Source organism: Cinclus cinclus, chromosome 3, assembly GCF_963662255.1.
Source record: "Cinclus cinclus chromosome 3, bCinCin1.1, whole genome shotgun sequence".
Taxonomy (NCBI): Eukaryota; Metazoa; Chordata; class Aves; order Passeriformes; family Cinclidae; genus Cinclus; species Cinclus cinclus.
In genome coordinates, this window is record NC_085048.1 from 105,949,188 (window position 1) to 105,965,011 (window position 15,824).

Consider the following 15,824-nt stretch of genomic DNA (forward strand, 5'->3'; position numbering starts at 1 on the left):
CATTGTTTTCATCAAAGTCCAATTTACTCTCTAGTACTACCTGGGGATGAGATGGCTTCCAGGAAATGGGACACTTGATATTATACTAAATAAATCTTGAACACCTCTAAGACTTCTGCTTGACTAAAGATAAAAATGTAACATCTTCCACATTTCTAGACAACTTAATATTTTGTATGTTTGGTGTTATTGGAATGAGACAAAACAAGGAAGGTTCTATGGAGTGGTTCCTCATCGCATGCTCACATTATGAAATGCAGTTCACTTAGATCTAAAACAAATGTTATATGCATAGTGAATAATATGTGCAAATGAAAATCAGTTGTCATTTACTCTCTTTTGATGAGATGGATTGCTAAATCCTCTGTACAATTCACAGCATTATGAGCATTTTCCCTCCTGAAATAATCCCTTGGGGAGATCTTTCCCTTTTCCCCTCACCTTTGCTGTTACAAAATCAAAAATATGAACACCAAATTTCCTATTACCAGAAAGAAAGGATAATAAAAACAACTTTACTTATTCCATGAAGTTTGTAGTTTTGTATGTCTGGTTTATTATTTTTTAACACTTGGGTTGTTAGCAATGTCCAGTTATGATAGCTCTGCATTTTAGCTCACTATTCAAGTCATACCTTTTTCTAGGAATGTGTATAGATTTTCTTACTGCTTTAGGCGTTCTTTTGAAAATGAGTAAAATGTTACCTTTTTATTTTTGAACGCTTTGCAGTTGCAATTGCCACATTATTTTTGTTTTTTCTGGGCATTTCAAGTGATACCTATCTGAAGGCTCATTTTGGTCAGCAAGTGAAACTAATAAAGCTGGTTTACAGTGGACTGATCCCAATCCTGTCAAAGATGCGTGATGAGTCCAGATGACTTTGGTGATCAATTCAAAAGGGAAACTCTGCTCCAGTGGCTCTGTATTGCTGCTGAGCAGAGAAATAATTTGCCTTCTTGGGCCTATAAATGTCTGTTATTTAGAAGTTTGTGAGGAATTAGACCTGAGTGAATTGTCTGAGAAGCTTTCCATAGTGGCTTGATTTAAATGTACTTCTAATTTTCAGAATATAGCTTTGTTATACTGTTGGAAATATACCAGAATAAGTTTATTTACAAAACCAGCGTGTCTCTTTATACACCATTCACTTCTCATAAAGGCAAATGCTCTCCCCCCCCCCAAAAAAGGGTGGGTGGTAAGCACTTATGTCAAAAAAATGACAGTTTTCATTAATAGGAAGGCTGCAGAAAACTCTAGATATGAACAAACTAGGAAGCAATTAGGACAAAAAGGAAAAAATGTCAGGAAGCTGGGAGGTGATGTTTGAGTCCTGTGTTTTATCCTAGAAATTCTACTTGTTAGAAACAGTGGCTGCCATCAGAGGTGATGACTGAGGCACATTTGGGACCTGAGGGCAGGACCAGGAGCAGGTACTCATTTCTGAGCTCTTCACTGGGCAGCCTCACGGAACAGGAGAAAATGCTCAAAAGATCAGCTCAGAACAGGCCTCTTCTTGTTGTGGTCTAACCCCTCAGCTGCCCCTGCATGCCAGTGCATTCCAGCAATTAAAATGAAATGGAAAATGAGACAAAACGGAAATTGAGACGGGTGCGAGACCATGCGTGCTCAGGCGCCTGTTGTATGTCTGTTGTTGTTCCTGGACCTTGTTTTGGGGAGAACTGTTTTAAGTTGCTTGCATTAGCTGTGAGAATAATGCATTTAAAAATAGCCTGCTGAAAAATTACTCTTTTTAAAAAGGTTAAAAAAAACAAACCCAAAAAACGAAACAATCCAGCAAAATTTGAATGTGGAACAGCCTGGAGAGCTGTGAAATCTTGGAATTGTTTTATAGTATAGTGTGGGCACTGCAGAAATTCAGCAGTGTGGCTCTCCCTGTTACTTTTTACATAGGATTCACACTATATTTTATTTTCTTTTATTTTCTTAGAACTTACTCTGAATTTTAAGTTCTGGAGTTGAAACCAAGGTTTCATGTTTAAAAAATACCCTGTCTCTGCATTTTGCTGATGTTAATGTCAGTACCTTTATGACCAAATTACTTTGACTTTGAGGAGTAAATATATGAAGATCTGACTTTTCTTCAAGTTTCTAGAAATGTTTGTAGTATTTGAATATGAAAGTACTTCAGTGCCTCATTATAAAATGAGAGGGGCTTTTTAATAAGAATTTCAGAGCTGTACTTCCTGTTTGGTCATGGACAGCTGAATTTTTACTCTAGTCCAGAGCTCTGCAGGGAGACTTGCTGGACTGGATGAACTCCATAAAAAACTCACCAAAAGTCAGAGTAGTCTGCTGATCTAGATCTGGTTGTCTTTGTAATGAAGAATCTTGTTTACCAAACAAGAGTGATGGTGAAGGTTACACGTACTTCAAGGTGGGGGGGATGTCCTGGGGTAACTGGGAATGGGAATTTTTTTTTTTTTAATTGCTTCCTTGTATCTGTAAGAAAAACATATACTCCTGGGCAAGATTACCAAACTCAGCGTAGTGTTGGGTGGGTGCTCTACTTGAAACCCAGACAGACAGTAACTTGGGCAAGTTTAGGGGGTGTAATTCCAAGAGGTAAGTGGTGAAATGGCAAACACAGAGTGTGGAGCTTCCTCACCTCTCACTCAGCAGATAGGGACTCATTCCAGAGGCAAAAATAATAATGGTTAAAAAGAAAAAATTAAAAGTCCTGTTACAACACTTGGGGCTAAGCAAACTGCGGAAATTATGTTTGAAACTGGGGGGGTTCAGCTCTGAGGAACTCTGCTGTCCTTTCCAGCAGTGTCTCAACATTGACAGGATGTTTATGGGATCCAAGGAGTATCCTATCCATCATGCTAGCCAGCCCTGTGGATTAGTTTAGAATATCACCTCTTTCCCCAAACATTTGTCTCCTTCATATTAACAAAATCCTTTCCTCCTCCTGTTCAACCACACCTTGTCCTTCTTTTGTTAAAAGAATGAAAAAACCCAAGATTAATAGTCCACACGCCTCAGATTTAGCTTAGCACAGCCAAGCTTACAAGAGAGGAAGACTTTTGTGTTAATTAATGCTCTTCTGGATAGGGTTACTTTTGTGTCCTCATTCTTTGGGTACTCCAGGTGAATTTCAGGGGATCCACATCATGCCTTCAGGCATAAATCAGTGTTGAAAGAAAGGGAGATGTTGCAAGAGGCATTTAACTACTGCACTTCACCTGCCTCTCCCTTGTAGACATTAATTAAGTCCTGAGGTGTATTTATATGAATATTCTTTCTGCTTTTGTTAGGAGTACCTCACAAAATGTATGTATTCAGACGAGTTGTTATACTTTGAGAACTCTTAAGTCAGTAAGATTTTATTTCAGTTTTTAAAGGTGGTATAAAAGTTTTCAAATTAAAATTTCACTGCTTTTAAATTTAATTCCCTAACCTTCTATGTCTCCCAGTTGAATCTTCACACATTTCATTGTTATTAAATTTCTCTAAAGAGGATAATTCTTGATTCTCATCATAGTGAGGATATATACATGCATATATTTGCAGCCATATGAATGCTACAATGTCATGTTTGTTCCGGTTTGCTGGTTGGGATTGATTTTGTTTTTCACTCTCTTCAGTCTGCTAAAAATTGATGAAGATTAACAGAGGTCCAAAGAGGGTCAGGAGAATATTTTTATTTTAGTGATCTTAAAAGCTAACAGGGTTAAGAAAAAAAATAGATTTTTGAGATGAGTGTAAGAAATGTGAGAGTCTGAGAAGAGTTTTTCTACAGGCAGAGAGAATTTTCTTCACCCTCTGCACAGCTGCCAAAGCATAAGGCTTAAAAATGTTGTTTGTTACAATTCCTCCAACTCCTTGCTGCATGTACTCAAGCTGTCTTTCCCTCACACTTCATCTGGCTCAGTTCATCTGTAAACTGAAGTGACCTGCAAGAGCAGAGCTAGAGAAGAGGTTGGTAAGGTGGTAAATAACAACGAGCTGGAGTCCCTGAGACAGAACGTGATTGCTTGATGAATTACGAGCAACCAGGCGTTTTCTTGCCTCTAAATGCGAGGTCACGCAAATAAGATGGAAGGCTGTAATCCTGGTTCCTGTGACAGGGGGTGGTGCTGGGTTACTTTGTTCTGGTCCAGACCCCTGACTTCAGAAAGGCAGCTGGAAAAGTGGAGAGGGCTCAGGCTGACTGCAAGGTTTGGGAAATGTGCATTGCAGCACAAACTGAGGAGCTCCTTCTGTTTAATGTCTCAGCGATGAAGTAACAAGTTCATCAGTCTGTGTGAGTACCCAGATAAGGAGAAGACCCCTGTGAAAGGGATTTACAGAGCTGTATTTCTGTGACTGGATGATGAGCTCAACCCAGCTAACCAAGTACATGTGTGTATTGTTAAGGTAATGAGTCTTACTGAGAGTTACCTGTGTGCTGAAGTGCTCTTTGCATCCAGGTTTCAAAGTGCTAGATGCTGGAAGGAGCATTAGGATGTGCCTTATCTGGGGGTTCAGAGCAGTTGCAGAATTTGTAGGTTTTTAAATCTGGGTTTGTGTGGGATTCAGCACCAGTATAAAAGGGTAAAAGCAATTTGTATAGGCTTGGGACTGTGGAGGAGTATTCTTCACAGCTGTGAAAGTGCCACCACATTTCTGATGTTTTAGCACAGAAGGTGTCACCTTTTCCCAGAAGGATGGGAGAATTTATTGCTGCATGAACTACCTGTTGTATTTGCAGGAACTTTCCTTCTCGAGACCATTCTAATAATAAAAGACATTTAAATAGATAAGGGAACAGCCACCATGCCAAGAACTAGTGGTTATCACTTCAGGTGTGTATGTTTTAAGTTTCCTTTGCCCCAAGAACAACCACTAAGTTTCCAATTTATTGTGATTATTCTGAGCTACTGTGTGAAGTTCATGAGTTGCACAGAACATGACCCCATCATGCTACTGCAATGGGATGGCTGTCCTGTTATCCAGCTTCCTTCATGAGATGAGGGAAAAGAAGCTCCAGGCTGATCTAAACTAAAGAGACATGAGAATTATATGTATTTTAAAAAAATAAAAAAATAATAATTTGGCATGTTCCTTGAAAGGATCTCATAATCCTCATGAATGACATGATATTCCTTGTTTATATTTGGAAAGGGCCAAATGCACAGGACTGGAAAAAAGAAAAGAGGGCTTTTGATAAGGTGTTAGATACAGATGGTCTATTTTCTTCAAAGCATTTCTTCATTGGGAGAAAAAATGTACAGATTAATAGTTTAAATATAATTTAGGGGTTTTTTAAGATTAGAGAATAGAGTTCTATTATTTTGAATTTTCATCCAGTTTTCAATGAAAATGAACACTTAATGGTGATATTTATGTGTAACTTTCAAACTGTATTTTTGATTTCTGTATCAATGACCAAAAAAGGGCAGGAGATGAGTTAACATGAAAATATGCTTTGCATGTTTTAGGATTATTTTTCAATAGAAAATTATCAAGATAACTGTTCTTGAAGCAAATGTTGGACAGAGTCTTTTAACAGTTGTTTTATTCTCATTCTTTTTCTTGTTAGAAGATGTTTTATGTGAATGAAAACAAGACAGACAAGGGGCATACTACAAAGTTCTTAAACTCTTTTAAGCACTTGCATTTATTCTGGGTTTAAAATTCAAAAAGACATGGAATCTGCATGGATATTCCAGGCTGTCATGCTCTCCCTGGAGTTTTATGTAGACTCTTTATTCTTCTCACTTGGACAAATTTTCCCAGGCCTTGTGCCTGCTCTGCAGCAGACCCAGAGCAGAGCTGGTCACACTTAACTCCTGTGCTGCCTCTGGGGACAGTCAGGAGCGGCTGAACGTGCCCAGCTGCCAGTGCAGGGCTGGGACGAGCAGCACAGGGTGAGGTCAGCGGTGTGGCTGTGTCCTGTTGTCACCCTCCATGTCCCATCTCACAGCAGGATTCCCTGACATCCAGCACTCAGGCTTATCTGGCCTTGCTGCTGCCAAGAGTGTTCCCACTCTTTGTGTTTCAGTGCATAAAGGAATTATCAGGATGCTGTGTGTCCTAGATGGCATTAGAAAGCAGGAGCAACCACTTCAGGTGAAATGAACTTCAGCATTTCAGAGCATTTAGTTATGGCATTTTCTGCCCCATTTTCTTCCGGTGCAACCTCGAAGGCATTGGAAATGTTACTGGATAATTTGCTGTCTTTATTGTAACGTCCATACAATATGACTTCTGAGTTTTATTTTAAATTAACAATTTTGTTCACTTCTTGCAGAAGTTCACAATACAGCTACATAGTTTTATTCAATGGCCTGTATCTCTAAACAGTATTTTTCCCCATGAATTTTGACATATCTATTATTAAAATCTTGAGTTATGGATAAAATATGGCTGAAAATACCCAGGAATTTATTTAACAGAAATTAAACTTGAAACTAAAAATGTGTTTAGGATGCTAAGAAAAAATACAATCTCTCTGTGTAGCATCTGATGTTTTCCAGTAAAAAAAGAAGCATTTATCCACATTACAGGTTGTGGTATTCTGTCATCTAGAGCTAAGTTAATCCCAGCCTCATTGTACTCTATAAATTCCAGTGCAAGTGTTTTTCAAATAATTATATTCATACACACATTTTACAAGCATTTTCCATTTAAAATATATGAAACAAAATGCTCCTAGGAGGAAAGCTCTTGATTTGGAAATGCACTGTGACTTTTTAGTACTTCTGTGTGAAAGGAAAAGCTAAAAGTCACTTTTTTTCCTGCTTGGCCTTTGTAATACGCCTTTTAAAGGACAGTAATTGAACTGTGCTTTTCCATTCCATTTCAGGTTTCTCTTCTGTAATCATGGCAAAACCTTATGAATTTAACTGGCAGAAGCCAGTTCCCTCTTTTATGCAAGATGGAGCTGTGTTTGATAGATATGAAGAGGTAAGAGGCCAGTTGCCTTTCATTTGCTATTCTCTTTCATATATGCAAAAGTTCTAGAATATTTCATGTTTTGCTTTCACTGTACACAAAGAAACTTGAATTTTTTCTGGTAATACCCTCAGAAATGTCTGTTGGGAGACAATACTAACATATTTATTGCTATATAGGTTTTTTTGTTTGTTTTGTTGGAGGTTTTTGTGTTTGTTTGTTTGGGTTTTTTTTGTTGTTGTTGTTTTGTGGTTTTTTGTTTTTGTTTTGGTTTGGTTTGGTTTCCTTTTTTCTTTTTGCCTTTAAAAGAAATAACTCTAAAATATATGTAATCCCTCTGATTTGACATAAGCCCTGAGGAAGAGAAAGGGAGAATTGGATCAAAATATCTGTGATGTGTATGAAACTCTCATCTTTGCAGATTTGTAAAGCACATTATTAAACGAAGTGAATCCTTCAATTTTTTTGTACTATATATAAAATAGAGGGAGGGAGAATATTGCTTTTAAAAAAATATGTATAAAATGAGGACCTGCCTATTACAAGGGAAAGTAAGAGACCACAGAACATCCATATTCTGATTCAAATGCATCATTTGAGAACTGGAGTGGTTTTATCTACTTTCGAAAATCAATCTGCACTCTATCTGAAATATGATTACTGTGATCCTGCTCTCAACTATGCTTTAATCCACATTTATTAAAGGAATGCAAAACAGGGCATTTTACACAGGAAGTTGAAATAAAATGCTGAGAAGTTTACCTTATACTCAGCATTGGTATGCTGGTAGGAATAATTTTATCAGGGTCTATTTTTAATCTTATTTGAACAGGAAATCTCTATAAGTTGAAGGTAAGTGCCTTTAGGGATTTTAGTAATTTCTTATCTTTTGAAATGTAAGTAAAAGCTATTTTTTATCACAAGGCATGCCAAGATAGGAATAGTTAGTTCACCCTGTATTTCCAGATTTGGGGCCAGATAAATGAAATACATACTGGTGGACATGGAATTCCTTCAAAAGGCAGCTCAGAAAAGCTTCATTCTCCTTTAGCAAACACTGCTCCAGAAACAGCCTGTGAGGAGCTAAGTGAGGGGGCATAGCTGTGTTCATTCTGTTGAACCTTCAATAAGAAACAGAGAATGGGGCAGATACAGGAATGAGTTTTAAGTGCTCAGATTTTGGTGTGATATCAGAGGTACTCAGTGGGCACCTGGGCATTGGATGTGGTGACAGGGACAGCATCAGGCATAATCTTTCTGTTCTCAGCACGCACTTCTGGGACACTCCACAATTGTGGGCACACGTGGGGTGAGGAGCTGGTACCAAGCTCTTGCTCCTTGCAGCTGAATTTGCTGCCCCCAAAACCCCACAGAAAAGGGGTCCTGGTTTCCCCCAGTGGAGCAAAACCCTGTTTCTCCATCCTGTGATCCTCTTCTGCTCCAAGTGATGCTGCAGTTTATTCCAGTTTTTTTCTGTGGCACAGCTGGGAGCCTGGTTTGTTTCCTCACAGAGGACTCTTCTCACAAATTTTCCTTGCTATTCAATTAAGGAAGTCAGGAAGCTCTGGATCCTCTTTTTCTTGAAGAAGTGATTGATTCTGCACGTGTTTTTCCTGCATTTAAGCTTAATTTATGATGCTCTAATTGAGGCTGGAGGTGTGTGGATGAAATTCCTTTTTAAATTCAGCTCATCTGATCTTTTGCCTTGCCTAGTCTCTTTGGAATGCCGCTCTTTCCTGATTTCTTCTACCAATCAATGTCCTTCAAGCTCTGTTTGTCAGATACTCTGGCTGCAAAGCACTCACAGCATGTTCACTGCCATAGTCCAACAGAAAAGTGCTTCCCAAATTCTGAATGTTAAAAGGTAATGTGCCCATTTAATCCCGAAGGTAACATTGGCAACTTATATGTTTTTTTTTACCTGTAAGTGTTTAATTTTCAGTGATTTTTTTGAAGCTCCGTTTCATTAAGATTTTTTTATTAGGTAAGAATCACTGCTTCTAATAAATAGAATGCCTTAATTTAGTTGCAATGAGGTAGGAAAATATTAATTATATGCATTCCAGTGCCTCAAGCATCAACAATAAGACAAATCATTAAAAGGGATCTCTTTTTCAAAAGCCTGCCTCCCTTGTTTCTGTTTTTTTGGGGAACAGCAAATTCTGCAGGAGAGTCTTTGGGAAGAAACAGAATGATCCTTTATTTTCAAATGCTAAATATTTTATTTTTGTCAAACTGACTAAAATGATGGTCTGTATTTTCTTTTCTATAGGAATCTTTTGTCTTTGAAAGCAACTGTCTCTTCCAAGTGGATGAATTTGGCTTTTTTCTGAGCTGGAAAAGTGAAGGAAAGGTATATTACAATTACATCAGGAATGTATGGTATATGTTATTGCTGTTGATCTATATTCTGGTTTTTAAAAATCTAAAACACTGTGTTAGTTTATTTACAAAACTAGTCTTCATCCTATTCTTTTAGAATTGACAGAAGTGAAACATTAAGAGGGAATTAACTTATATTAACTTACATTAAAGGGAAATACACTGCTTAGTGTTTATTAACAGTGCTTGCCAAGAAAATTCCCTGTTTATTTTTGCTGAAATTCCCAATGGAACCATGTCTCAACAGACTTTTGAACTTGTACCCTTTTTGTCGTTTCAGGAGGGACAGGTATTAGAATGCTCCCTGATCAACAGTGTTCGTTTTGGAGCTGTACCAAAGGTACTCTACAGTTACATTATAGTCTTCATTTAAACAAAAGATATTTATACTGAAGGTGAAGTGCAGGATGGCATTAATTTCTTTAAATAATGCCAGTAACACAGCTTTTATTTTGCAATCATAGACTAAAATTTGAAGTTTTGAAGTGATCTGTTATGATTGCAGTGGGAGGGTTCAGTCATCTGGTCTTTCTGATGTACTACAGGATTCATGATGCACTGAAAGCTGAATAGGCATTAAGAGCACATATCAGGAGTTTTTAATTATCTTGTAACAGTTTCTTGTGATTCTTGTTTTAGGGATCTGAAAAAAAAAAAGATTAATTTTCCGTATTTTGTTCCTATCTGTTTGAATTTATTTTATCTTCTTATTCCATTGGCATAAAATGTACAAAGATTTGTTTGCATCCCTCTTTATGCATATAGGTAGTCACAGAGGGCAGCTTGTCACAGTCTGCCTTTTTAAACAGTATCAGCAGAAGTACTAGCTAGGAGTTCTGGAGAACCCCAAAACTTGGGAAATATCCTCAGTAGTATTCAGAAGGAATATGCAGGATTTTCTGCACTGAACTGTGGCTCTCCTTCCACTAGGCCTTCAGTTTAGAAGATTTGTTGTGAACCCTGCATTTCCACTTTCACATTTTAAGTGGTTTTATGATGACTGTAGGAAACTATCTCTTAGAAGTTCTCTTGGGAATCCTTAGACTGAGATTTCTGCCCCACAGAGAAGGGTAATGAGATGTGGCGATGTGGACAGCCCCATGCTTCATGTGCTGACATCCACACCAATGTGCTTCAAACTTCAGCTCTGTCTTTAAAAAAAAAAATACCCATTAAATCTCCAGCAGCAGAGACAACCGCTTGTGTGACACGTCGCTAAGAAACAGCCAAGAAGTCACAGAGATCATGACTCTCAGGAACTATGGACTTAACTAGATTGGGATAATTAACTTAGAGATTAGTACTGTTCCTCTGCTTCCGGTCCTTGGAGTGATTAATTTTTATTTTTCGAGGTGAAAATATGAGTTCTCACAATCATGTTTCTAACTATTAGAATACATTGTTTTTTCAGGTTTGCACACAATGTTTCTAAGGTGAAAGCACTCATTTAAGATGACTGGCAAAGGTCTAAACGTGTAAATGCACAAGGAGGTGAAAATGCATTTTTGCCATAGTGCCTTGCTAACAGAAGTGTTGCAAATGTAACAAGTTATTTATTCTGTTTCACAGGATCCCAAAATACTAACTGCACTTGAGGCTGTTGGAAAATCAGAAAATGAGTTGGAAGGACGGATAGTGTGTGTTTGCAGTGGCACAGATCTGGTGAACATCAGCTTCACTTTCATGGTAGCAGAAAACACAGAAATAGCCAAGGTATTTCACAATTAAACAGTGTGTGGGAGTTAAGAGCTCATCAGCAGTGCTCAGTTGTTTTTCCTAAGTTTGCCTGCATGGCTGACTGAAATACCTGGTTTAATGTCAGCTGTCTCACTCTTCCAAAGGACAGCCAACATCCATACTGAGTATTCTGTAATATGTCTGTGTGCCATGGTGGGAGGAAATAGTGATTTTATCAGCCTGTGCAGGCACAGTGATTTATCAAAGTTAGACACTGAGAACATTATATATAGGACAGAGCATTCCCTGAGCTGTTCAGTGTCTCTGGTTCAGCAGACAAGGTGATGATGGTGTGGTGGGTCTGTGACAGAAATGCTGAAGGAAAGTGCAATTATTGCCATTTTCCTGGTGGGTGGAATTCAGCCCTTCAGAATTCTGTTCTGATAACCTAATTGTATCATGTAGTTCATATTACTTGGAAAGACAAAAGCAGGAAAGAAAATTCTCTGCAGTTATGGGGATCCCAGTGTACCCAGGTTCTTTTCTGTTTCCCGTTGACATGGAACAGTCTTAAGGAAACAATGGTGCTTTTTTACACGTCATCTTTCCTGAGAGCTTGAGATTGCAGTTCACATGCAACTCCTGGGCCCCACCTGCCCTGGTACTCAGCTGTAAACTGCTCTGAGTAAACTAATCAGAGTGCTGATACTACACTGCTAGCTGAGATCCAGACATTCATGGGGTTTTAAAATACAAACTCCTTGTTTTGCTTTTCTGTCTCTATATATTTAGGGTATTTAGGATTATAATCTGTTCTGCCTGTGAGATAAATATTAAATAGTGATCAGTATCACACACCTGGTAAATCCCCTCCTTTGAAACTGTTTGCTGAATGCAACATCACTAAATGCCTTGCCAGACCTGGTTTATTTTTCATTGCTTTGGATTCATACCTTTGGAAACACTGGCAATGCTGCGTAAAGTCCTTTACAGGAGAAATACTGGTATAATTTACATGGGTACACTAAATTGATTTTACTGTGTGTATTTTCAGCAGGCTTTAAGGGAAATAACATGTCAGAGTTATGTTTTGAAAGCATTTGGAAAAGAAGCAAAGCAAAGGAGATGTTGGCAGAATTCACTTTCATACTTAACCCTGTCTTTGATTTATTCTGAAAACAACTTCATTTAAGTTTCTCAGCCACTTTAGACCTCAATAACCTGTATTAGACTAATTGGTTTGTGAGAATTTTGGTCCATTACAGAGGCTGTCACAAGAGATGAGCAAATTATGCTGTCGAAAAGATCTAGTGCTCATTAATAACCAAGCCTTACAGAAATGGTGCATCACGCTGCAGTGGGCAGGCTTTGAGAGGCCCATGGATGTCAGAGTTCTGCATTTTGGAGCCTTTCCACCAAAATATATATCCAGAACTGTCAGCAGTGATGATCCACCTCATCTGATATGATATGTTTGAGGCATGAGGGAGAGCATAAAGTAGATCAGGCAAAGAAAATCAATGTAGAGCTTTCTAAGTTGCCTTCTCTGGGGAATTTGGCCTGTACTCTGTTGACCTTTGGTATATGGTAAATACATCAACTTGCTACTGCACTTCTGTGCTTAAATAGAATTTTCTAGAAGTTATCTGCACATAGAAGTGTTCCTGTTTAATTATTCGTGTTTTGTTCAGGAGAAAGCATCTTCCTTGAGGGACACAGTAAATCCCCTCTAGAAGAAACAAGACTTTGCATGGCATTAAGTAGCTGTGCAGCTGCTAACTGCAGTTTAAAATAGGCCTCAAATTCATCCATGTTCAGATATAAGCCCCTTCTCTGAAATGATAGAGGCAAGAGTTTGGAGGAGAAGGGGCAAAGACTGAAGCTTAAGCTCCGCAGATATGTGTGAGGGTTGGAAAAAAAGGTGTAAGAAACCTGTGGTTTCTGCTGTCCCCCTGTTGCTGTGAGGAACAGGGCATTTGTCTGTACCTGATTGGGATACTTTAAAATGAGAGATTTGAGTGGCAGATTGAAGCACAAAAGCTCAGAACCTTTCTGCACAGAAAGGTTTCTGGAGGTGATAATTCACAATTGGAAAAGAAGCAATTGTTACTGAAGGCTGGGTTAAAATGTGACTAACTAATTGTGACAAAGAAAATTGGTGGAAATTCCTGGTTTCTTCAGTCTATCCATTCAAGGAGAGGTACCACTGGGAAGCAGGTTCTACCAGGTCACTGGCGCAGGGGGCAGAGTGGGACAGTCCCCAGCTGTGGCAGGTGGGCTGGTGCCTGCTGTGGGCAGTGCTGGACCCTCCCATCCGAGTCCATTCCTGGCTGGCTTTTGTCATCTGTCATCACCTGTGCCCCAGGGCAGCCTCCGTGTGTCCCTAGTGCTCAGCCGCGCTGGCCCAGCCATTGCTGAGCTCCAAGTATAGCTACTCCAACAACAAGAGTGTGTTTATTATCTCTCCACTTGTCTCCAAGCTCCAACTCTGGTATTTACATTCTGTCTACTTAAATTTTATTGGTGTTTTCAGCTGAGAAATTGGTTTTCATTTCCACTCTTAAAACCGCCACAAAATAGGGTGTACTCTGTCTCTGATTGCAAGCAGCTGTTGTGGTCCACTCCTAGAGCAGCTCCACTGTGGTAGTAGAGAGTGCCTGTAAAAGGTGGAATCTAAAACCTGATGTTTGGAATCCTGATTAAATCAGGTTATATAAATTATCCTGAGCTAAAATTAACAGACATAGACATATATGCACATATACTGGAGATGAGAGCATATGTGTGTTTTTCTTTTTTACTTCCCAGATGGACTTTCTGTGCCCTAGAAATTGGATAATCTGTTTTCCTCAGTCTAGGACAGTTGACAAGGCCAGTGAGTATTTGGGGGTGAATTTCCTTGGAGCAGAAGTGATCTAGTGCTGATGTGAGGCCTCTCAGCCCTTGGGCATTTCGGCTGCCTATCCAATGCTGGCATTAGTTCAGTAAAGCTGTTGTACTTCAGCAACCCAAAATCTGGACTTCTTGTCTTCTTTGCTCATCCACTCTGGCAATCCATTAAGGAGTTTAGCTTAAAAGATTAACCTAACTCAGCTTCTTTAACATTACTTAATATTGGTGCTTATCAAGGGTGAATTTGCCCTGGTGGTTGTTCTTTCCCAGCTCCAGCTGTTTTCTTGGAAAGGACCATCACTCCACCTCAAAGGTTTTGCCCTTCTGCTTGAAAGTACTGTTCCCCATGCCCTGCTGGCAGAGGAGTTCAGCGAACACTCCTAAATCAATTCAAGGAAAAGCGTTAATGTTAAAATCATGTTTAGGTGCAAAGCTCCCACTAGTGAGCTCCCACTCTGGCAGTGCATCCAGGATGGGAACAGCCATGGGGGAGACAGGAGAGTGGAGCAACCTTTTACACTGGTTTTACACCTTTAGTTGGATTTGATAGAAAACAGGGTGTACTCTACCAATGTGTTATTGAGACAGTGATTCACACTTTGATGGCTTAACCTGTGAGGCACCAGAATGATCAGGATGTGCTAAAATGCTTAATTACACACTGATAAACAACATAAATGTAAATGCAGGCTTTATCACACAGCTGACAGTATTCACAGCATAGAAGTCAACTGCATTTGAAGGCATTTCATTTTGACATTCTTAAACTTCTCAGCTTCTCAGATGGAAAGAGATTTTTTTTTTTCCAGTTTAAAATGGTTCTGGTAAGATGAAGGACTTCAGTTTGATTGCTTTTGTTTGTGTTTCCTAATGAAACTCTTCGCTTTACAAAAAAAAAATTCTGTATTGTAGAACAGTTTGGGTTGAAAGGGACCCTAAAGACCATCCAGTTCCAACTCCCCTGCCATGGGCAGGGTAACCTTCCACTAGACCAGGTTGCTCATCCAGCCCAGCCTGATTAACCCTGATTTTTTTTTTCCCCAAAACAAACTATTAAACATTTGCCTAAATCATATGGTTAAGAGGGCAAATAGAAAGTAGCAGAAGATTCCCATGGGAATATTCCACAAATATTCTACAGAAAAGTTCTGTTTTCCCAAAGCTTTGGTTTGTTCTGATGTTTCAAAGCAAAACTGTTCAAGGAACCTGCAAAACTCTCTTGAACAGATCTCTAGAACCCTCCTGCTGTTCTCTGTGTCCCACTATAGAAATATGTGGCTTATGTCTCATAGCCCATGTGATAACCATTTCTTTATCATGACTACCTTAAATATATGACCATGCCTTACCTGTGCCCAGTGTTATTTTCCATGTTCTCTAGAGAAATCTTCATATCCCAGCCTGCAGTTAACTATTGGTGCTTTGAATGTACTTTTCTGCCTTTTCACGTACATTCTTGGCTATGCCACTGTGGAATTATCAGTAAATTGACAACTTTAGCCCTGGTTCTCCATAGCCAGGAGGCTGATTACACTGTGAAAGCTCCACTGTGTTTCTCTTAGTTTGCATACAAGAGCAACCAAAGTGATTCTTACAGCTCCTCACAGAGTAGGTCCATCCAATGCTGGAAAAGCCACTCCAGGATAGGAAGATTTTTTGAAGTGTGGTAGTCTGGACACATTGGGCAGCTCCCAGCACAGAGCTGTGTGAGCTTCTGCTTTCTTGATGGAATACTTGAAAGTCAGAAGGATCCCTTTTATCTTTGTGAAAATGCTTGCAGTATTTTCACAGTCGTATCCTGCAAAAATCAGTGCTGCGGTTGGTCAGGGCAGGCGAGGTTTGGCCGTGTCACTCCTCAGGTCTGTGGCTGCCTGGAGTGAGAGGAAGGGTGGTTTTCTTGGAGCAGAGAGGAATTTTGAGATGTTTGCATTGAGAGAATGGGGACATCTGCTGGCTGAGGGCAAGTGCCAGAG

At 39.3% G+C, this 15,824-nt stretch overlaps 1 protein-coding gene across 1 annotated transcript in view; it reads left to right on the forward strand.

The window, feature by feature from the left end:
- PLCB4 (phospholipase C beta 4) overlaps window positions 1-15,824 on the forward strand; it is a 184,070-nt gene that overhangs the window by 92,840 nt on the left and 75,406 nt on the right. The window contains exons 3-6 of the mRNA XM_062490623.1: window positions 6,812-6,912; window positions 9,173-9,253; window positions 9,563-9,622; window positions 10,852-10,995. Of these exons, the coding sequence (XP_062346607.1) occupies window positions 6,829-6,912; window positions 9,173-9,253; window positions 9,563-9,622; window positions 10,852-10,995 (369 nt within the window). The 5' untranslated portion in view covers window positions 6,812-6,828. The remainder of the gene's footprint in view (window positions 1-6,811; window positions 6,913-9,172; window positions 9,254-9,562; window positions 9,623-10,851; window positions 10,996-15,824) is intronic.